This window comes from Ipomoea triloba, chromosome 1, assembly GCF_003576645.1.
Source record: "Ipomoea triloba cultivar NCNSP0323 chromosome 1, ASM357664v1".
NCBI classification, from domain to species: Eukaryota; Viridiplantae; Streptophyta; class Magnoliopsida; order Solanales; family Convolvulaceae; genus Ipomoea; species Ipomoea triloba.
The window spans coordinates 3,275,310-3,297,435 of NC_044916.1; the positions used below are offsets into that span (position 1 = coordinate 3,275,310).

The window sequence follows — 22,126 nt, forward strand, 5'->3', positions numbered from 1 at the left end:
CTACTTTCTCAACCTATTGAAGCACAAGAGTCAGTATCGAACCCACCACCTCCCGTATAAAGGGAAGAGTTTGATGCAACTGGACCACAAGGTCATCGGCTGTGCTCTTTTATAAATATACCATACTGACATCGTTAGTCGACTACTTGTATTCTTTAAAATAGCAATATAACTATGAAATTTTATATATAAATTTTTAAATTTTTAGTTCAACTATTATTATTGTATATTATCAATCAGAAGTGACAAAAGTTAGTTTAAGATTATAAAGTCATTAGATAGTCTTTAAAATTAATGTCAATTAAATTAAAATAGTGACAAAAGGCCAAATACAATCACCGTCATGGATTAAATATAAAATGGCAGTATTAATAGTCAAAGCATAGTGATGCCTATCGAGGGAGTTAACAGTTAAACTTGATGATTATAACAGTGATAAGTTGTTTATCAAATCACAATTATTTAAATTGGAGAAAAAAAAGAGGAGAAAATTTCAATGTTGATAAGGACATTTTTGTACCACTTATAAGTATATAGGCGACTTTTAGCATGATATATGTGAATAGGGCAGGGTTTGACTTAATCAAAATGAATTAGAGAAATAATTGAGTGAATATTTAATTTTAAAAAAAATAACCAAGAGTTATATTAAATAGAAAAAATAGGTTGAAATTTAAGTATTTTAATTAATTAACATATTTTAACTTGTTTTAAAAAAAACATATTTTAACCTAAAATAAGATTTTAATGATAGTTTATTATATTAACCTTAAAATTCAAATATATATGATATATTAAATAGAATACATTATTGTTACAAATTTGTCAACTCCAATCAGTGTTATAAAAAGAATCTACTTAATTATTAAATATAAATCAAAACAATTAAATTATCAAATATTACGACGTAAAGATTTAAAAATTACAATAGAAAACATATCATTACTATTTAAATAATTCATTATTCAGCTATTCATAATTGTACAATGCTTCTTTAGCTATAAGGTAACTTTTTAAACATTTTTTTTTCAAGCTCTTCTTTAGTTGCTGTGAATGGGCAGCTATCACCATGTTCTTCTCCATTAATGGCCGAAACCTTGGCATGTAATGTAAATTAAAGCTGCTTTAAACCGATTAAAAGAACGTCAACTAGCTTCAGTGTGTCTATTCATAGACTGTTCTCTTTTACGTGGTTATCTGTTGTCAACTCGTGAGGTGCGGTGGTATGTGGATGGGTGTCACTATAGAGGATTGCAAGTCTTTGATATGTTCTTTTGCCTTTTGTTCAGTTATTTTAGTTTCTAAATCACTAAATAGTATTGCTCATACTTTTGCTAAACATACGGTAAATCAGACAAATTATTTGGATATAACTATCACATATACCAATATTTTGTACTACGTACTATATTGTCAACGTTTAAAAGGTCTAACACTCTAACTATTTCGTATTATGGGTATTCCAGTTTTGATCCAAAAAAAAAAAATAATATCGCAATATATAAATATTTGAATACTTTCACCAATAAGCAAAAAAAAAAAAAAAAGAAAAAAAAAAAAGAAGCAACGGATAGAAACGTGGACGGTCTGTGCGTTGGTCAACGCTACCCATGCAATCCAAGTAGTGGGACCCAATGAGTGTGTATTATTGAGTCCACGTGTTCCTTGTGCTGACGTGACATTGTTCCGAGACAAGTGGAAAGAACCCACATTAATTGCATGGCGAGGACCTAAAAAGACAGTAAATAGCAACGAGACCCACGCAATGTAATCTTTTAATAAAGTTAACACTTTTTTTTTTTTTTTTTTTGAGAATTAAAGTTAACACTTTTTTTTTTTTTGAAAACTAAAAAGTTAACACTTATAACACTAAAAGGTTTATTACTTTTGTTACATGAGTGGTCCCACATTGTCTGGTCAATAAAGTCCCAGCCGGAAGTGAAAAATCAAAGGCAGAGTTAAAGGCGCCGGTTTCCCATCTCCGGCCACCGCCTACGGCGTCGATATCGCCGTTGTCTGGCTTTGGGGGACTAACTTATTTTTAACTTTTATTAATCAACCTAATCTTCTTTGTAAAACAAAAATAAATAATTGAAGTGACTGAACAATCTAAAACAAAGATAATATTTGTCAGCTTCGCTGGTTGTCTCCATTAGAACTACCGCAAGTATGAGGAATCGAAGTTGGTTGAGACACATCTCAATAATTTACTCCTACATTAATACCTTAGATAATTGGGTATTAACGGGTATGTTTGATTATTGGCGGATCCGCCAATTTTCAACGTTTTGACTTTAACCAAAGTCAAAACGCTAAAAAGCTGTTTGGTTAATGGCGGTTTGGAGCAGCGGTTTGACTCCAAACAACCAAGTTGCAAAACACTGCTAACAGCATTTTGGGGAAATATTTTATTTCCTCAAAATGCCCTTATAATTATATAAAAAATATATATATATTAACTTTTAGTTTGACCAGCGGCAACGGTCGCTGGGCAAACATTGTTGTAAAAAAAAGGAGCCTTGAGGCTCCTATCCTTTTATAGGAGCCTCAAGGCTCCCTTCCTCACTTATCCCACCGATGTGGGATAAGTGAGGGGAAAAAAAAATTACAAAAGGGGAGCCTTAGAGGCCCCCCCCCCCGCCCCCCTCTTTTTTTTTTTTTTTAACATTATTATTATTATTGTTGTTATTATTATTATTATTGTTATTATATTTATGTATGTATATATATATATATGCGCGCGCGCGCGCACACACACACACACATATATACCATTTTGGTCATTTTACATGTCAACCGCTAATCTAAACAGCTAATTTTACCAAACATCTTTTTACAAACCCTAATACAATTCACTGGTCAAACCCGCTAATACAATCCGCTATTTGATAACCGCTAACACAATCCGCTACCGCTAAATTCCAACCGCTTATAACCAAACAAGCCCAACATGTCAGGAAATAAATAATAAAAGATAATAATTGTAGAGTCGGTGTCTTTAGCATAGTCCTGATTGAAATTACTAAGCAAAGTATATTAACATAACTAAGGGTATGTTTGGTTTGCACATGTGAATTAGAGAATGATAATTAAATACTTGGTAATGGTATGGTTTTCGTGAAAGTATTTTGTATGTTTGATAATATGGTAGAATTGGAATGATTACTAATATTGATATTTGGTTATGTATGACCTTATAATGGGAATAAAGGTTTTAAAAATACAAAACAAAAAATTATGGCAATTGATCCTAATATATATAATGACGTCCAAAGCACCAATATGAACAAAAAATCAAAACAAAAATCTAAAAGCACTAATACTAACTTAAAAATCATATTACTAATAACAAGTAATAAGATGAAATGATACATTTTTTAATAAGGGAATGGAGTTTTAATTGAAAAGGTAATCAAATCACGTGTTTTAAAAAGTTGTCAACCAAACACTATCTATAATTTTGATTTCCATTCATAGTCTGTAAACCCATGAACAAAACATACCCTAAATGATTCTTTTTTTTTTCCTCACCTATTTTTATTTTTTGGATGGCGAGGAAAGTTCTCAACAACTATTCAAGGGTGTGCACATGATAAATCCTTATGTAATAATTCACAAATCACACATGAAATGTAAATTACACTAGAAACACCATGTCTGATGAGCTTAATCAAGAGAGTTAGTAAGAATCGATAACTATATAATTATTGCTTGCTACTATTATGTATAGAACTTAAACATGATATTTATTTGATAGTTGATTGTGAGCAAATCAAGTTATCTTTTTTTCTAGATGAAATAACACTTGATGTGAACATATAGAAGTGAAATATTAAATACTTTACTATTATATTTCTTTTCTTTCTTGTCCACGCTAAAAGGACACCAGTACATCACCGGTTGAATGGGGAAATATCATTTTTAATTTCCAGTAAAGAAAATTGCAAATTGATGAATATGGGAAGTCGTTGATGCATTAATTGAGACAACACAATTTATATATGCCTGAAGCCTGAAGGCTGAAACTGCAAATTATTTTTTTAATTATTTAAATGTTGACATTATATCTTCTTCTTTTTTTTTGTTTTTTTTTTTGTTTTTTTTTGTTTCTATCTACTAGTATTTTTGCCGGTGCGTTGCACGGAATGAATTTGTTATAATATTTTAAGAATATTTGGATCGATATACAATTATATAAATTATAACATCGAATATTATATAGCGCAATTGATGAAATTGGTTAGATTGATAATGTTTTTTGATGTTTTATTTGCTTGAATTAGAGCAAATAATTGTCCAATTACCCGTGCGATTCACAGATAAATTTTTATTTATTTATTTAGATAATAAAATTAAAGAAAATTATTTTAAAAAATCTAATATTGAACATGTACATTTATTTGATTATAAGATTAGTGCAAAAGTATCACTCAATTAATTGAATAATATATGACTTGTTTGTTTACAATTATCTTAAAAAGATCGATATTTAATACTCCGTATAACTTAAGTAATTATATTATTACAAAAATAAATATGGAAAAATGAGAAATAATTTAACTTTAATTACTACGGAATATAAAAATAAATTGAACGACCACTATTTAGCTTAATTAACATAATAATTATTAGAAAATTATTATTAGTCAATTACACTAAATTAATTATTTTTCGTTAACCGGAATATCAATTCGTATATACAAAAATTATTACTCCGTATTATTATATATTAAATATGTTCGACCTTCTGCAGTGTTCATGTCACACGTGTACTAATTAATTTGATCAACGACATCTAAAGTTGTTGAGATGATTGATCAACCTTCTAGTAATAAATATTAATTATGTGATAAGTTAGCTGTTTTCGGAAGGAGTTTCGGTTAACTCTACAACTAAAAAGAGCGTGTTCCTGATGGAGTAGTATTTAATAATATAATTAATAATTAATATAATTAATTAATATTTAATTCATATAATTATAATAATATAATTGCCGATTATATTTCCAATGAAATATTAATATATTCATTTAATTTTTCCTAATGTTTTAATTTTCTTTTGAATATATTCATTTCCTTTTTCCTTTATTAAAAGAATTATTAATTTTCATTCATTTTTCCTTCATAATTTTTTCCTAATATTTCATTTGTTGGTTATTAATTCTTTTGTAGGGAAAGTTATGCTATATTTCCAGTGAAATATTAATATATTCATTTCGTCTTTTCTAATATTTCATTTTCTTTTAAATATATTCTTGATTTAATTTTCAATTCCAATAATATCTCATATTCTTGATTTAATTTTCTACTAATAAATGATGACTTTATGGGCGTGATCTTCGTGTATATTTTTTTTTTGAAGACAATTTTCGTGTATATATAAATATTACCAATTTTTATTGCACGTACATTACTGCTACTACCGTGTATAAGTGACATTAATATGCTAATATTTGTTACGATTTAATGAAAAAATTAATTTAATAAAATAATATTATGTAAGCAAACAATTCGTGTTAGTAGGTTATTACCATTTGAGAATTGGTTAGAAAATAAAATATAATAAATATTTGATTTAATTTTATAATTAAAACAATTTATTTGCCTTTTTTATTTGCCTAGTATGCTTGCATCCACCGTTTTTTACTTGTGTTATTATTTTAATTATTATTCTTAATTTGTATGCAATTTACCTTTTGTAATTAAATCAATAGTTTTATTCGCCTATTACCATATTATCATAAATATAAATGAAATTGGCATGTTATTAGCAATTGACTGATTTTATGAATAAATATATATATGAATAATTAATAAAATAATAAATGAATAAAATAAATGATTTTACTAAAATGCCACTAAGTTTGGGTGGGAAAATTTGGGAGGAGTATATTATTATTCATTTTTAAAATACCTTAGACGGAAGATGGGGTGACATAGAAAAATAATATTATTATTCATTTTTAAAATGCCTTCTATTAATGTGTCTCTTTTTAAAACTCAGAAAATTGAAGATATTTTTGTTAAGTTGTTATATGAATATAAAATGGAATAAGGTTGAACATGTTAGTAGGATATTATCATTTGAATTTTGGTTATAAATGGTTAGAAATTAAAATTAAAATACAATAAATTTTGTCCCAAATAACACTTACCCGTTCCATAAATTACTCATTTTATATATAGAAATAATAGTACATTCGTATTGAAAGAAGGGAAAATATATATTGATTTTTTTAATATATATTGGCCCTTCTATAATATGCGACGTTATATATGTGTGTGATCATTATAAGAGTGATGCTAAATTCTATTTTTTTCTTTTTTCTATTTTTTTTTTAAAATTTTGAGTCTTAATTTTTAACTCTTTATTTGGGTAATATGTGATTGATTTTTTAAATAATAGTATTTGATTTTTTTTTTGAAAGAAAATAATAGTATTTGATTAATTAATAAATTAATAAAATATTTAAAAAAAAACTTAAACGCATGATGCGTTCAATCAATTTATAGTATCAATGATTCAAAATGATTTTGTTGTCATGAACGTTATGAGATAAAATTAGAAAAAGAATGTCATTATTCATTTTAAAAATACCTTCTATTAATGTGTCTCTTTTTTAAACTCAGAAAATTGAAGATATTTTTGTAAAGTTGTTATATGAATATAAAATGGAATAAGGTTGACATGTTAGTAGGATATTACCATTTCAATTTTGGTTATAAATGGTTAGAAATTAAAATTAAAATACAACAAATTTCGAATATTATTTCAATTGAAATGGATTTGCACGGAATGGATATAACCAAAATTGAAATGGTATTCAAAATTGAAATATAATAAATTTCGAATATTATTACCATTCAGTGCTAATTGTATTGTATTTGTATTTCAATTTTGATTACCATTTAAATTTTGAATACCATTTCGAATACCATTTCAATTTTGGTTATAAGTGGTTATAAATGGTTAGAAATTAATATTAAATTGTATGGTAATGATTTTATATATTACGACGTGTACCGCAGGACTTTATCAATTTATTATTTATATATTTGATATATACATTGAAAGCATGCGTTACCATGTTTGGATTGTTTTGACAACATAATATTATTGTTAAAAAAAAAAAAAGACAACATAATATTATTGTAACACTTGAAAAGTCATCAAAATAAGTTGTAAATAAATTTTTAGAAGATTATACAATTAAGTGAATTAACATAATAGAATAAAGTAATAATGCAATACACCAAAATATATGGTTAGTTTCAATTACTCGTTTTCTCGGGATGCTGTAAACTACTCACCACAATCTACCCTATATCCACAGGCTTCGTTACTCGGGATCCCATTCTTTCCTCCCGTCTTTTGCCGCGTCATCTCCAAAACTTTTCTGTGAGAATTGGAATGCACTGCAGCTGAAAAGGTAGGGCTAAACCACAATAGCAAATATAATTAAGGAAATGAAATTATAAAATTAACTAAATGTATATCATAAATATTTAAGAATTAAGGATGTGACGAAACCACAATATATTAAGAACCCTGATCCTAATATATGCTATCAACGTTGGGTGATAACCTCCACCGCATCGCCAATCCGGTACCCCACCATGTTTACAGTACTCATGGTTGTTGATTTTCCAGGAGAAACCGATTTTAACAGATAGAGAGAGAAGAATAAAGGTAAAATCCGGCTCAGAATTCACAGGGAATACGAATTATGATTATAAGCAATAGTTTATATAGAAAATAAGGAAGAGAGAGAGATAGATGTGAAAAAGGTAAGAAATTAAGAGGGGTGGAGATGGGGGAGTAATTTAGGAAATTTGGCTGATTAGTAAGAGAAAAAAAAACATAATTACGCTACTGTTATAATTTATTACCATAAAATTAATATAGCAATATGTTATAATTACCATAAAATTAATATAGCAATATGTTATAATTTCGTAGAACCAATTTGACTATTGTTATAAGAACGGAGATCCAAGAATAAGGCTAATTTATTACCGTGTTCACACTTAACTATGTAATCAATCCAATTATTCAATTACTAAAATTTAACCATAATAGGCACTAACTGATTTTATATAATAAATTAATAAATTAATAAAAAATAAATAAAATAACTAATTTTACCAAAATGCCCCTAACTTTGGGCGGGAAACTTTGGAAGGAGGATAATGCTTTTATATATAGTATAGATTATGCTATCACATTTTTTATATATTAGACAAATTGTACCCAAAATTATAGGATCTCGCATGCCCTTATTTTAGAGTATTGATGAAGGAATAAATCAGGAAATTTGTTTTAATGGCCTTAGCCCTCATGTTATTATTCTCATTGGTAAGATTCGAAGTCGCATGTTGCGATGGTAAGCGAAACAACGTATTAACTTATTTTGAATTGGTCAATTAATTGAGTTATGCTCGAGCAAAACATGTTATTATTTTCATTTCTTTCTTTTATATGTCACATTTTCTATATATCAAAAAATTTGCATCTAAAACCAGCATGGTGGCCGTGCATTCTCATCTCTTAAGAAGCGCCAGGAGTTCAAATCTCTTCTCGTAGGGAAAAACCAATCACTTTGTCCTTTAATTTGGCCGACCCGGTATGAATAGGGATTAGTCTAAGTATGATACGGGTTTAAAGGTGTCTCCTACCGTTAAAAAAATAAAAATTGGTCTAAGTTAATGATGATAATTTCTCCTTGACATAAAACAATTTGTCTAAGTTAATGATGAGCTAATGCACTGAGGTCAAGCCCGTACCACTGTAACCTCAACCGATATCCACCCAAAATCTACTCTGAGCCCCGGAGGATTGTCGTGCATCGAGGCGTCGGGCCGAGAGCACATACAGGGGTCAAGTTATGCGTTAACACAACACGTTAGCACTATATTGGACCATGCAGAGGACATAAATCTCCAAAAATAGACTCTTGACAAGTAATGTCCTCGGTACCAACTTAAACCGAGACATGACACGAATGAGTGCATGTTCATCAAACACCAAATATATATTTATAACACAAACAATTTAATGAATATACTTCCCTTATTTAATTCGGAAAATTAATTATAACTTCTAATAATTATGGATTAAACAAAGCTACATGAATTCATTAACACCAAAAATGTTTGCGACATCAAAGTTCAACAAATTGCTGCCGTAGCTAATTTCCCTCTCGTCCTCTGTAGTTGTGGTGCTGCCACTGTTAACTTGGCTCGACGAAGGCGTTGACCACACTTGCCGGAACCCAAAACGGCAGCTCTCGTCCGCCGCCGGCGCCGGAGGATCCATCGCCGACTGGGGATCAACGGCCGCCTCGTAGTACCCGTAGTTTTGCAGCGGCGGCAGCAAATAATCTTGTGTCATCTCAGATTCCGGCAGCCAGAAATCGTTCGCCGGATAATTTTCTAGCCCGAATTCGACATTGGGTTGCTGCGTAATCTGAGCGGCGGCCATGTTAGGGCTGTAAATTGGGAAATCTTGAACTAGCGGCGGCGGCGCGTGTAGTTGTTGGGTGTCTTGAACGACATTATTGGCTTTTTCGGAGTTAATAACGTTGTTGTTGTGGTGCTGAGACGCGGCGAACCGAAGGAGGTGAGGATTAGCCAAGGTTTGGGCACCTAAGATTCTTGAGTTGTACAAGAGCGATGGGTTGTTCAAGATTGACGATAAATCAAGAAGATCAACACGGCGGCGATGCGTCACGGGATCAATCCCCATTCGCAGAAGCTTTTTCCTAATGTGGGTGTTCCAGTAATTCTTGATTTCGTTATCCGTTCTCCCCGGCAACCTCGCTGCTATGGCCGACCACCTTAACAAAAAAACAGAACACCAATCATTAGAATTTAAGATTAGACCGAAATCTCAAGCTGAGACAGTCAAACAAACACTAAAAGATTGAACCCCGAACCCGAACAACTTACTTGTTTCCTAATATACTATGGAGTTGAATGATTATATGTTCTTCCTCTGAAGAAAATCTTCCTCGTTTTATGTCGGGACGGAGATAATTCATCCAACGAAGCCTGCAACTCTTCCCACACCTCTGCAGCCCTATAACAAGTTTTAAAAACAAAAATCATTTACCTTTTCTATGTAATTTGTCAGCTATTACACAATAACGAAATTTACCCAGTAAATCTCGTCATCAAAAAATTTAGGGTTTTTCTCAGTCACCCGAAAAATTAACATGTTTAAAACAAGTACTATAATGATGAGTACCAGCATTGGTGGGAAGAGTTCTCCAGTTTCCATAGCCATTTTTGTTAATGTAATCAATGAGTTTCTGATCTTCTTCAGCAGTCCATGGTCCTCTTTTCAGACCATCCTTATCACAGCAGGGTGCTCTTCCCATGATGGTGGAGATGAATTCTTTCTTCAACTATAGAGATAGAGAGAGAGATATATATATATAGTGAGATAGAGAGTTTGCAATTGGGATTACTGGAAAGGTGTGTGTATATATACAGATATTGGAGAGTGAGAGGGGTGGAGAAATGGAGGTCAAAGGTAATCGGTGCCGTCCTCTGTTTTTTTGTGTGGCTACGTGTCCCAGTTTTTCTTGAAGGGGAAATGTGTATTCAATTGAAAAATTCGTATTGACAAGGTAGCAATTAGCAAATGCCAATATCACTATAAAGTTATATTTATGACTAAAATTTAAAACAAAAATTCATATGACCCACTGCTATAAAAGTTTCTATTTGTATGTATGTGCATGTGTATGTGTATGTATGTGTATATAATAAATTTGTGCCTCGAAAAAGGTGGCTAAGTTGTGAACATGATTTTCGTTTCAAAATTATTTGATTTTTTTCAATATTTACTTGGTCAAGTTCGGTCATACAATTATTTTTAATTTGTTTGAAATGATTAATATGAGAGGCCATTCACCTGCAATGACTATTTTTATGTCAATTCAGTAAAACTTCATACCGCTAAGTAAAAGTCAGTCATACCAAGGACTAAATTGGGTTAATAGAGGTGAAATTACCAATTTATCTTAACAGATGACTTAATTTAATAAAACCATCAAAGCAGATGACATAATTAAATACAAAGAGTCAATCAGAATTAAATTGAGAAAAATCACTATAATCAATGACTAAATTGGATATTAACTCTAATTTCATTATTTGACTAATTTTGCGAACCATATGGTACCATACAAGAGTGTCCTTTGCACGCTTGCATGGGCAGCTCAGTTCGTTACATAGTTGGAACGTGGGAAGCCTTTGGGATCGGAGATTCAACCTTTTGGGAAAAAAGAGTGTGCTTTGCATTGTAGGGTACTACCCATCTTTCATCGATCTTTTAAAATGATTACGTATTTTAAAATATTATGTTCACCATATTTTTTTCCATTCATTTTCAAACTTTCTTTTTCCTTCCCCACATTTTATAAATAGAGTTTTGTAATTCTCTAGAGCTTTGATTAATTTAAAACTTTAAAATTCTTTTCAATTCAAGAGATCATATCTTTTATTTATCTTGCATTTTTACATGTGCGGTATTATTTTTTCTGGACGCGAAGCACTTTTTTTCTCTTCTAAATTCGTGGGAGACTAAAGTATTTCAATTAGAGTTGTCAAAGTCTAACAAGTTGAGTTGAGTTCACACCATTTTCTTACTAGCTAGGCCACATAGAGCTTCTTTTTGGCCAAGGTTTCATACTATTTATTAATTAAGGTTATAAATGTTCATATGCAATAAATTAAGGATTAAGAAATTAATTATTCAAATTTTGTTAGAATGATGCTAAAAATTCTATAATAAATTATTGTTCTAAAATATAATATATCTTACGACAACACCTAATAATACATACGTGTATAGTGTCCGCAATAATGCATTGACTATTCTTCCAACGAAAGAGCAGAAAAATGGCAAAGAAACTGGCCAAATAGCCAATATATATTGACAGTTTGACACTATCCACTTTTGTTTACTCTTTCTTGTGTCCATAACACAATTCCTTACAATATTAGAAAACACAAAGTTTTCAAAAAAAAAAAAAAACACAAAATTCTAAGCTGTCACAATACTTTTTACGCCTAATTTTAGATGTCTTATTTATTATTTACAATCACGGGTCAAACCAATTTTTATTTTTTCATTTATTTTCTTTAGCATTTTTTTAAATAATTTTTGTTTGTATTTAATAGTACTTTTCATATAATTTTTAAATATATAAATTTTATACACCATCTCTAAACTTAATATTATAAAAAAAAAAAGTTGTAAATAACTCCAACCAAGTCTCGTTAACCAAACAAAACACATAAAATGGATAGAAGAAGTAATAGAAAATGTTATGGTATCGAATTTAAAATGTATTTTAAAAATATAAAGATGTATATATCTAGCTACTTAAACAACTTACGAGAAATTATAAATATACTCTAGTCAATCTTTTTAAAAATATAAATTTTTTTAGCCAACAATCGTTACCTGAAGATTCAATCTTGGTAAAGTTCGCTTTATGATCCTAATTGATAAAGGACTACATGAAGGTAAATCAATTTAAATTTTCCATTATGGAAAGGTAACTATTAAAATAAACATTAACACTAGTGCTAATTACATAAAATTATGAAATTTATATTACATGTAAAAGATATTAGGGGCTTAGGGCATTAGCATTTAATTTTTTTTTAAAAGGGTGGGACACCTATACATTTAATATTGACGGTAAATTTACGCGTAAAAGTGAATTTTAGTGTACGGTATATAAGATGTTAATATAACCCAAGGTCAAACATTACTTTATTCATCTTTTCATACTAGCTATGCAAGCTGCTCATTTTGAGTCTTTGACCCGTCCACTCCCTCCCAATCCGGGTGCTAGCTGGTCGACAATATCAACATTTTAAAACCGACATGGCCACATAGTCACATACCAAGTTATAACAATATATATTTAATCATACAATTTAACCGATTATAACCATCTTTATTTATATATAATTTAAGTCAACAATAACAACTATATTTGTATAATGTATAAGGCCAGACTTGAAGTTGAGATATTAAGTGAGCTATTCCACGTCAATTTTTGAGGGAATACCTCGTCAATTTATACTTTATACAATATTAATCAAACTTTCATCCTCAATGAAATTTTGCCAAGACAGAAAATTTCTCGCAAATGTAGAGATGGGAAAAATATATCTCTCAAATGTTCATATGGGGGCAGGACATGAGTAGGGATGGGGAATATACTACTGTATATTTCTCGCCTTGTGACCATCCTCTATCAGTGGAATCAGGTTTCATCGACTCAAGATGCCAACTTATGGTATAAGGGTATTGACAAGTGGCAATTTCTAACTTTACCAACTAGACTAGATATTAAATTCGTAATGTTAGTTTTGTAACTAAATTATGGGACATGACAGCATAATCCTGGGCTAATGTTGCAGTGTTTGGTGTCAACAAGCTAAGACAGATACAACATGTATAAACTATAAATTAAGAACATATAAACATAATCAAGCATAGATCATAAGCCGGTATGCATGGACTAACTTAAGTAATATACCCCAGCATATATACTTAACTTAATGGATTTAAATAGACTTAATGTTGAAAATCCAACCTATATATAGTAGTTATCCAAATCTGGGAGTAGGTTCAGTACCTAATTCAACGAATTGCTTACATCTTCATACTTTAAAAAAGTAGCTACCTGTCCAAACAGTAGCGCTTGCTTGCACAGGGTTGCCACAAATACACTGTAGTAGGTGGATTATTAGTATTTTAATTTAATTATAAAATCAGACTGGTATTGGCCTTTCCCAATAAAGAAATTTTACACAAATTTTAAGAAAAGTGTGGTGAGGCGGAAGAGTGATAAAGGGGAGAGAGAAAAATACGGTACCTCCGGCAGGGACTCGAATTTTGGTCAGAATTGTGGGGCTCATCTTCGTTTGCAGTGGTTCTCCTTGCGCCCCTGGGGGAGGGGGGGGGGGAATACTTTTATTTTTTTTTTAGTTTTATATTTTGTTTTATTTTTTCCTTTTTTTTTCCCACTCTCATTTTCTCTTTCCTAATCACACCTACAAAAACTTCTCAAAAATCACACCAAAATCTCCACTATTAAGGCCTAGTGAACACATCCCGAGACGAAAAATCCAAAATCATGCCTTACATGTTGCATGTTTTGACTAATTTGACAATTACTCAATCAAAATATGTCATGTTAGGCAAGATCTGTCTTGCCGAGGGTAAGTCAAGTATTTTAAATAAAGGAGTAATGATTTTTTTTTTTTTTGTCTTAAGCTGTTTTCAAATATGAGAGATTGAGAGGCCAAGGAATCCAAATATATACTATGTTACTATTATGACAGAAGTATGGTTTTCTGTATCAGTTGATTCAGTTCAAGAATTTGAGGGTTTAATCTGAACTTAACTAAACCAAGGATTGAAGAATAGATAATGCAGAATATTGAATGACAGACAACAAATGAGTTGAGGATGCAAGAGAGAGGTGGAGGAATACCCAGAACTAATAAACCACTGATGAACTTGAAGAGATCATCCCTAATATATCCTTGTGTAAGCTTTGATTGGTCACAAGAATGCCCCCGGAAGGAAATATGAGTCGCCGTTCAACTTCATCTTCTGCAAAATCAATATCACTCCCTCTCCAGTCACTCACCTGATACCGAGTTCAACATTTCGAATTAATCACCGCGACAAAAAGTCTAAGAGCTTTGAAAACACTTTGTAGAACTAAATGTATGTCATATAGACTCAATAACAGAGGTGATAATATGGATCTTGCATGCAGTTTCACTAGCTTTAAGTAAGTAATTGCTGCTTTGGTGATGTTGTAACAAGTCCAGTGGCTAGTAAAGCATAAACAAGGTTAAACTTAAGTGGTTTGTATAGTTGTATATATAACCGAGGCCCGAGGGAATGTAATACTGTAATGCTATATATATACATGACTGCTTGGTATAAAAGAAAGAATCCCCATACCTTTCCTCCAGCTTCATGGATGCATATGACTCCTACAGCATGATCCCATGCCTACAGTATGACATGATTAAGCATCAGCTCATTCATTCTATTGCAATTAGTAGCATTGACAATGCTGAACATGACATATTACCCTGATGAGTTTTCCAGTCTTCACATGGATAATAAAAACTGATGCCCTTCCAGAAGCCACCATCAAATATTTACATAAGCTGTACACAGAATATAAACATCATTTCAAAATTCAAATACAAGCAAAAAAATAAATAAATAAATAAATAAAATAAAAAAATAAAAAATCCGTGAAGTCAATTCCAAAAGAACACAACTAGCATATGGTAAAGCTGTAGTTCGGCAGCTTTTCAAAGGAGTAATAATAAACTAATAATGTCAAATTCTAAAAAATGAGGGTGTTTTTGTTTTTCTTTTGGTAATTAACAATCAATTTCTAATAGACACAAACTTGGTATAAAAGTAATTGGACTTTAAGAAGTTATGTTTTAAGATGAAATGATGAATAAACCTTCCACAGCAAGCAGACAAAAGAAGAATGTCTCTGTCTCCAACTTTTTCAGCCTGATTTTTTGCATTAAATAAAGCTGATAGGGGTATTAACTCCCATGTTTGAGACTCTGGAATGCAAAAGCTTGCATCCTTAACTAATTGGCACTCATCAACAGAGCATCTGGTCCAGTTATTAGACAATTCACCACTTTGTGTGTTCCATAACCTCTTTCTCCATGTTCCACATCCCAAATGAGAAACCATTAGGATTCCTGATGTCATGGGCGTTTTCTCATTGTATCCAGCTGAGGAATTGTCAGAATTGTATTCCTTCCAGTTTGGGCAGCCCATAACTCCTAAAACAATTTGTCCCTCAACTACAAGAGCCAAGCCAACCTGAAAATATGAGGGCATGTTCAGATATATAAATTGAAGGACAAATAAAGAACCAGGAATTAATTGGAGGGAGGAAAGAACACAGAGACTTTTTGCAGGATTAGATTACTTTGCCACAAGTAAAACAATCTTGTGCTCAATGCAAAACTAAAAAAATAGTGTGAAACTAACAAAAGTTGTAAAGCATACCACATACAGAGCATCGCCACCTTTAACAAACCCTCTTGTCCCATCAATAGGATCCAATACCTGTACCAAAGTGAAGGAATCAATGAACAAAATGAAACATTGAAAACCAGTATACCATGTAAATATATGTCATGTTTTTCTCATTCATTTCGAGCAAGGGAGCTGGCAATGTTCGTTTGTTTATGGTTCTTCTTTTCTTTTTTTCTTTTTTTTTTCATATGTCCAAAGTCACAAACTAATGCTCAAGAAATCATAAATTTCTTCCTCGGTCTTTCTTTTAGAGAAAATAAGATTTCATTGTGTCATAAGGCAGAGAAAACAAAAGGAAAAATATAACTGCACTATTCCCAATGAATTCAACTCTACAACTTCAGCATGCAATAACCACTCTCAGATATTAAAGACAGCCAAAGAAAAACAAAGAGCAGAGGAAATAAAATTTAGACATAAATGGGACATCTTTACGCCTTCAAAGTCCAAGACCCAAACATATACGATAATATCTATTTCCAGTATGATAATAGATTCTTTCCAGCTGAGAATGCCACAAAAGGCATGCCCAATATCTAAATTTATCTAAAATATATGTAGAACTATGTCCTATAACATGATCAACATTTTTTGGACAAAGATGCTACATATGGGGGGCAACCCCAACCGAGTTAGTCAGGCTATTGGCTTGGTAACCATAAGGTTCCAAGCTCAAATCTTAGTAGGAGCGGCCTATTAGCCTTCTTGGTTTACCTCCTTGTGGTCCTTTGCCGGCTAGGGTCACAAGGCGAGGTTTACCGAATGCACACCTTCGGGTAGTGGCTGCGGGCTTCCCTCCGCACCCAAAGATGCTACATATGGTATAGCACATTTAGAAGAAGTAGAATTATATGAGACACATGTAAATCACACAATTACCAAATTTCATTCAGGAATTAGACAACTTTCTAGCCATGAATGAGATATAAGAGAAAAGTGGCATAAACATGACCACGTGATTGAGGCTTTGTGGCATTACGTAGTGAATCTTTTCTTTTGGTCAACAGACTCAAAAAGAATCCTTGTTTGTAAATATGACAGCAAAACTAAATATAAATCTTCAGATGCGCTTGAAAGTTTATAACTGCATTAGATTTTATTACCACGTGTCAAAACAAACCCACCCAATAAGTGGCCGGAGAAGGGCCAAATGTGTAGGCATCCTTTCCACCTCTGTCAATTGCTCTCAGAACATCATCCTCTGTCAACTTATCTCCAAATGTTGCTTTAGTTGTAACCACATCAACCACAGGATCAACCAGATTATTCACACGCAAAGATGCCGAGTCTTCTTCAGCCACCAGAGGAATAGAGGGAAATAGTCTACCCATCTCTGTCATATTAAAACAGGAGATAGCTTACCAAAATAAATAAAAAGCTGCAAAGGAAGGAGGAAGAAAAGAACTAAAAGGGAAACAGCTGACTTCAGTGACAAGTTAATATGCTCTTAATTCATTCCTCAGGTGCCCTTTATAAATAAATCATCCATAGTTTTTACTCATAAATTCAGTTTTGATTTCTTATGGATCAGTGGTTGAAACTGCAGTGAAATTCTTTACTAACTCTCATTTGCCCTTTTATGTATTAAAGAAAAAAATGAAAGCAAATGACATAATAAAAGATTATATACTTGGAACAAAATTAAATTTTTATAAAATTTGCATCAACAAATAGACCATTACCCAAGCTAACTAAAGCCTGCACTCCAAAATCTGCAACAGTCACTGGGGTCTGGTCATTTTTCTCAAGAATTTGTCCATCACCATCACTGGAGAGCAATGACTTCTTAACCTAGCAATCACCAATAACAACCAACAATTTTAGAGTATTACACTACTCACAAATAAAAGAAATCTCCATTGTTCTTTACAGTAGGAGCAAAGGAAAACATATTTTTTTAATACTACTAACTCTGTTAAAACTTAGTATATGTCATAGCTACTTTTCTCAATCTACTGAAGCGCAAATAGTCAATCGTAGTCAATTGTAAACTAGGAAAAAGATACTTCTGTTTCCAATCTTTGGTTTAGTCTACTCAGTACTTTGCAATACAGGTTAAACTCAAAATGACATATCCATGAGACATTTTACAAAATTTAGAAAAGAAAGCACAAAAAAGAGCCCAAAAAAAAAAAAACGAACACAAAAAATGGCGATAATGTAGTTGCAGAAACCTAAAGAAAAAAAAAAGTATTGCATTGAAACTCTGAAGTTAACTAAAAATTTCAGCAAATCAATAACCAAATACTGCAATCAATCAAAATGCTTGAGAGAATACATCAACGCAGAGACGACAAGCTCTCTCAACAACATCCACGGCTGCCTCGAGTTCTTTGTAGTATTTCGCTTTCTGCTCCGAAAACGGAAGCCTCGAACTCAACCTTTAACCCAATGAGCAACATAATTACGAAAATTAAACTGTATTAGCTCGGGGAGAACTGTGAAACCCTAGGATTCCAATTGAAGATTAGAACCTCACGGTGAAGCAGCGCCGGCGGGGAGGCTGATCGAACGGACGGCATGGATGAGCTTTGGGGAATCGAACGGCGGAGTAGCGAAGGAGAAGATCCATTGCAGGAGAGAATCAAACGGTAAAGGAAGCTGCGAAGGGAATATGCTATATTTAATGTTTAAAGTTCATTATATGATGAGAAACGCCAAGTCCTAACGGCGAAGAGTATAATGGCGGCCGGCGGGGATAGATTGAGCAGCCCGGTGACAGTTGAGTCCGTTGGTTAGTTTTCCTTACGGATATTTGGAGACGAAAGTGTTTCAGTTTTCACACGTGCACTCCGATCTGATCTGAATCGTCCAATATAAATTTAGCACCAAAGATATGCAATTAATATATTTTTTTTTTTGAGAGCGCAATTAATATTTTTAAAAAATCAAATGAAAGGAAATTTATCATGAAAATAGTAAAGTAAAAAAGTAGAATTATTAACCCATAATTCAAAGCAATCGTATGTGAATAATTAAATAGTTGCGCAACTAAATAAATATTTATTGTTTAAAGAAGTTTTTATAATTACATTATCAAAATAAATAAATAAACTATTGCAATTTCAAGTATTTGTTAATTATATATATATATATATATAATTTTTTCTAACAAAATATTAGTATAATATATTAACTAACTGAAATTCTCATTAGTTATATTTAACATTCATCAATTTATACTACCAAATATACAATTATATGTAATTAAAATAGTAAATATTTGACGGTGGTCGCCTTCAATGGTTGAGAAGGCGACACCACACCCCGGAGAAGGCAACCCGCTGTGGTCGCCTTCTCGCTTGAGAAGGCAACCACTATGGTAGGGGAAAAGGCGATGCGTCGACTTCTCTTCTCTTTCTCCATGACAAGCAAACGTTCGCCGGTCACTTTTTTGTCTGAAATTTTCGACAGAAGGTGGTCGGATCCCTAATGACATGTGATAGCAAGTCAATTATCGATTTTTGAGCTTCATTGCATCAAAATGAATTGTTCATGGATATAATTGAACCTTTAAACAGTTGAGGGGGCTAATTGAATTTTTAGCTAAAGTTCGAGGGTCTATTTGACTCTTTTCCCAATTTGAAATATATAATTATATGTAATTGAAATAATAAATTACTTCATTTCATTGAAATTCAAAGAAATACGGAGTAAAAGAGAAAGTATTAAATTTGTTTTTTTTTTTTAATTTAGTTCACAAGAAAGAAAGAGAAAATAACACTTTTCGTTCTTAAGTTATTGGATAATTGTACAATTCGTCCTTGGGTGTTGGTCATGCTCACTTTTCGTCCCTGAGTTATACTGAAATTGCAAATTCCGTACCTAATGTTTTCTTAATAAATGGACGAAAAGTGTAAATGATAACTTAGGGACAAATTCTATAATTACTTTATAACTTAAGAACGAAAAGTGTAATTTTTCCAAAAAAAATTAAAGCTCAATATAGATGTTATCAATAAGAGTTAATTCCAGCAATGATCCACCAACTATGTTGATTTTCCAAAATTGATCCTTGTCTTTTAATTTGGATGAAAAAGACACTTAACTATTGAATTTGTTTCGGCAATGATCCTTTTGTTTATGTCTAGTTAGTGTTAATCTTCCTCTTGTTTTCCCTAATCTACTAATTCCACGCTCTCCTGTTGGCTGTCTCTGCAAATTCTCTCCATTAGAGCATCCCATTAGGGGCGGCGACCCTATGTGCCTCCCTTCTCATACATGATCTAAATCAGCGGTGGAAGTCGGTAAAATGGGAAATGGGAGAAAGATGAGGACTAAGCAGGTGAATGTAGGGGATCTGGGGCGGCGGCGGCGGAGTAGTTTCAGGCGACGTACAATGCTCCCAGGAGGCCGGATTCAACCTTTGATTGCCGATCTTGCGTCTGATTGTGGCCGATTCCCAGAAATTGAGTCACAAGGTAGTGAGCAAGGGGATTTCGCACAGAAATTGATCTGCAAAAAGGAGATCGACGCTGATCAGCAAGGCAGGTAGGCAGGCATCAGCTCATAAGCTCATTCTCCAAGAAAAAAAAAAAGAGAAAAGAATATAAGCATCACTTCCTTCTCTGATCTTCTTCGTTCATTCTCCCCCGCTAGCCTTCTTCGTTCCATGATTTTAGGGGTTTTTTTTATTAATTAATTAATTAATTTTGTGTGTGTGTGTGTATGCCTGGCCGCAGCTACTTCGAGGAGGTGATTTCGGCGTATTACGATTTGAGCTCGTCGGATGGGTCTCAATCATCGGCTGCATCCAAGAACATAGTTTCGGAGAGGAATATGAGGAAGAAACTGAACGAGCGGCTGTTTGCACTCAGGGCCATTGTCGGAAGGACCATTGCCGGAACACTAAGCAATTGCAATGACTACTTTACCCCTTTATTTAACGTCAACTTAACATTCATCTAACGGAAGGACCATTGCCGGAAAAAATTCAATAGTCAAGTGTCTTTTTTGTCCAAATTAAAAGACGATGACTAATTTTAGAAAACCAACATAATCGGGAGACCATTGCTGTAATTAACTCTATCAATAAAATAAAATAAAAAATAATTGAAAAGTGATTCTTGATTTCATCTTAAAGAACGAGTGTTATAAATTAGGGTTTCACAATATATCATTATACTCTAAAATTCTTCTAGGGGTGTTAGATAGTTGCTAATTGAGTTTTTTAATTAGTGATTTGGATTAATCTACAAAGCTATTGAGGTTGGTTTCATATCCATCACACTTACAAATAAAATTACAAATCTCAGTGCAATGTTAGTGCCTTTTTTGGTAAATGACAGATTCACAAAAATTTTGACGGAGCCGCTATTTTTGATATTTTAACAAAGTCAAAACGGCAAAAACTTCGTTTGGTAACTCAGCGGTTTAGAGCAACAGTTAGCTCCAAACTACTGAAATTCTAAACAACATTAGTTTTAACAGCATTTGGAGTTGACATTGAAAGATTTATCCATCTCCAAAACACTTTCCACTTAAAAAAAAATAATAATAAAAAATTAACTATGTAGATTTAAAGAGCCTAGGCTCCTTAAATAAATGAAGGCTCCTCTTCCCTTGCCCATCCCATGTAGGATGGGAAAGGGGTGAAAGTGAAGGGGTGTTGAACTCCCTTTAATAGAGGGATGGGAGCTCAACACCCCTTCATTCTTACATTTTCGACGTGAGATTATAAACGATCTCATATCCTTTTTCTTTATAATAATAATAATAATAATAATAATAATTATTATTATTATTATTATTATTATTATTATTGTTATTGTTATTATTATTATTATAATATATTATAAATAAGGGTCAAATAGGCTATCCAACTACACACCAAATTGTAATTAGGCCTAACTCAAAAAATTACAATTAGGTCCCTAAACAACACAAATTCATACAATAAGTACACCTAAAATTACTTGTTTGCCGCTAACGTGTCAATTTCTTTATTTAAAAATAATTTTTAAAATTTTATTTTAATAATTTTTTAAAAAACAATTATGTT

General features: G+C 32.1%; 3 protein-coding genes across 3 annotated transcripts; 1 reads left to right on the forward strand and 2 right to left on the reverse strand.

The window, feature by feature from the left end:
- Positions 1-9,012: 9,012 nt before the first annotated feature.
- LOC116032750 (transcription factor MYB41-like) lies at positions 9,013-10,461 on the reverse strand. The gene is made up of 3 exons (XM_031275461.1): positions 10,246-10,461; positions 9,948-10,077; positions 9,013-9,835 (listed from the first exon to the last, which is right to left on the reverse strand). Exons 1-3 carry the CDS (start codon positions 10,376-10,378, stop codon positions 9,124-9,126), a joined length of 975 nt encoding a protein of 324 aa, XP_031131321.1. The 5' UTR covers positions 10,379-10,461; the 3' UTR covers positions 9,013-9,123.
- A 3,863-nt stretch (positions 10,462-14,324) lies between these two features.
- Positions 14,325-18,906, reverse strand: LOC116017698 (putative PAP-specific phosphatase, mitochondrial). The gene is made up of 9 exons (XM_031258326.1): positions 18,600-18,906; positions 18,404-18,506; positions 17,808-17,916; positions 17,250-17,458; positions 16,096-16,155; positions 15,530-15,906; positions 15,140-15,218; positions 15,007-15,057; positions 14,325-14,683 (listed from the first exon to the last, which is right to left on the reverse strand). The coding sequence occupies exons 1-9, from the start codon at positions 18,695-18,697 to the stop codon at positions 14,531-14,533; spliced, it is 1,239 nt and encodes a 412-aa protein (XP_031114186.1). The 5' UTR covers positions 18,698-18,906; the 3' UTR covers positions 14,325-14,530.
- A 1,362-nt stretch (positions 18,907-20,268) lies between these two features.
- On the forward strand, positions 20,269-21,188 carry LOC116014503. Its single transcript, XM_031254576.1, has 2 exons — positions 20,269-20,616; positions 20,808-21,188. The coding sequence occupies exons 1-2, from the start codon at positions 20,378-20,380 to the stop codon at positions 21,031-21,033; spliced, it is 465 nt and encodes a 154-aa protein (XP_031110436.1). The 5' UTR covers positions 20,269-20,377; the 3' UTR covers positions 21,034-21,188.
- The last annotated feature ends 938 nt before the right edge of the window (positions 21,189-22,126 follow it).

What these genes read in the sequence shown, in the direction of transcription:
- LOC116032750 (XM_031275461.1), bottom strand. Translation starts at nt 10,378, where the DNA reads ATGGGAAGAGCACCCTGCTGTGATAAGGATGGTCTGAAAAGAGGACCA. An exon ending in AACTCTTCCCACCAATGCTG is followed by an intron (nt 10,078 to 10,245) that starts GTACTCATCATT and finishes AACTTGTTATAG; the next exon opens with GGCTGCAGAGGTGTGGGAAG. An exon ending in CATAGTATATTAGGAAACAA is followed by an intron (nt 9,836 to 9,947) that starts GTAAGTTGTTCG and finishes TTTTTTGTTAAG; the next exon opens with GTGGTCGGCCATAGCAGCGA.
- LOC116017698 (XM_031258326.1), bottom strand. Translation starts at nt 18,697, where the DNA reads ATGGATCTTCTCCTTCGCTACTCCGCCGTTCGATTCCCCAAAGCTCAT. An exon ending in CTTGTCGTCTCTGCGTTGAT is followed by an intron (nt 17,917 to 18,403) that starts GTATTCTCTCAA and finishes GGTGATTGCTAG; the next exon opens with GTTAAGAAGTCATTGCTCTC. An exon ending in GTGGCGATGCTCTGTATGTG is followed by an intron (nt 15,907 to 16,095) that starts GTATGCTTTACA and finishes TCATATTTTCAG; the next exon opens with GTTGGCTTGGCTCTTGTAGT.
- LOC116014503 (XM_031254576.1), top strand. Translation starts at nt 20,378, where the DNA reads ATGGGAAATGGGAGAAAGATGAGGACTAAGCAGGTGAATGTAGGGGAT. An exon ending in GACGCTGATCAGCAAGGCAG is followed by an intron (nt 20,617 to 20,807) that starts GTAGGCAGGCAT and finishes GCCTGGCCGCAG; the next exon opens with CTACTTCGAGGAGGTGATTT.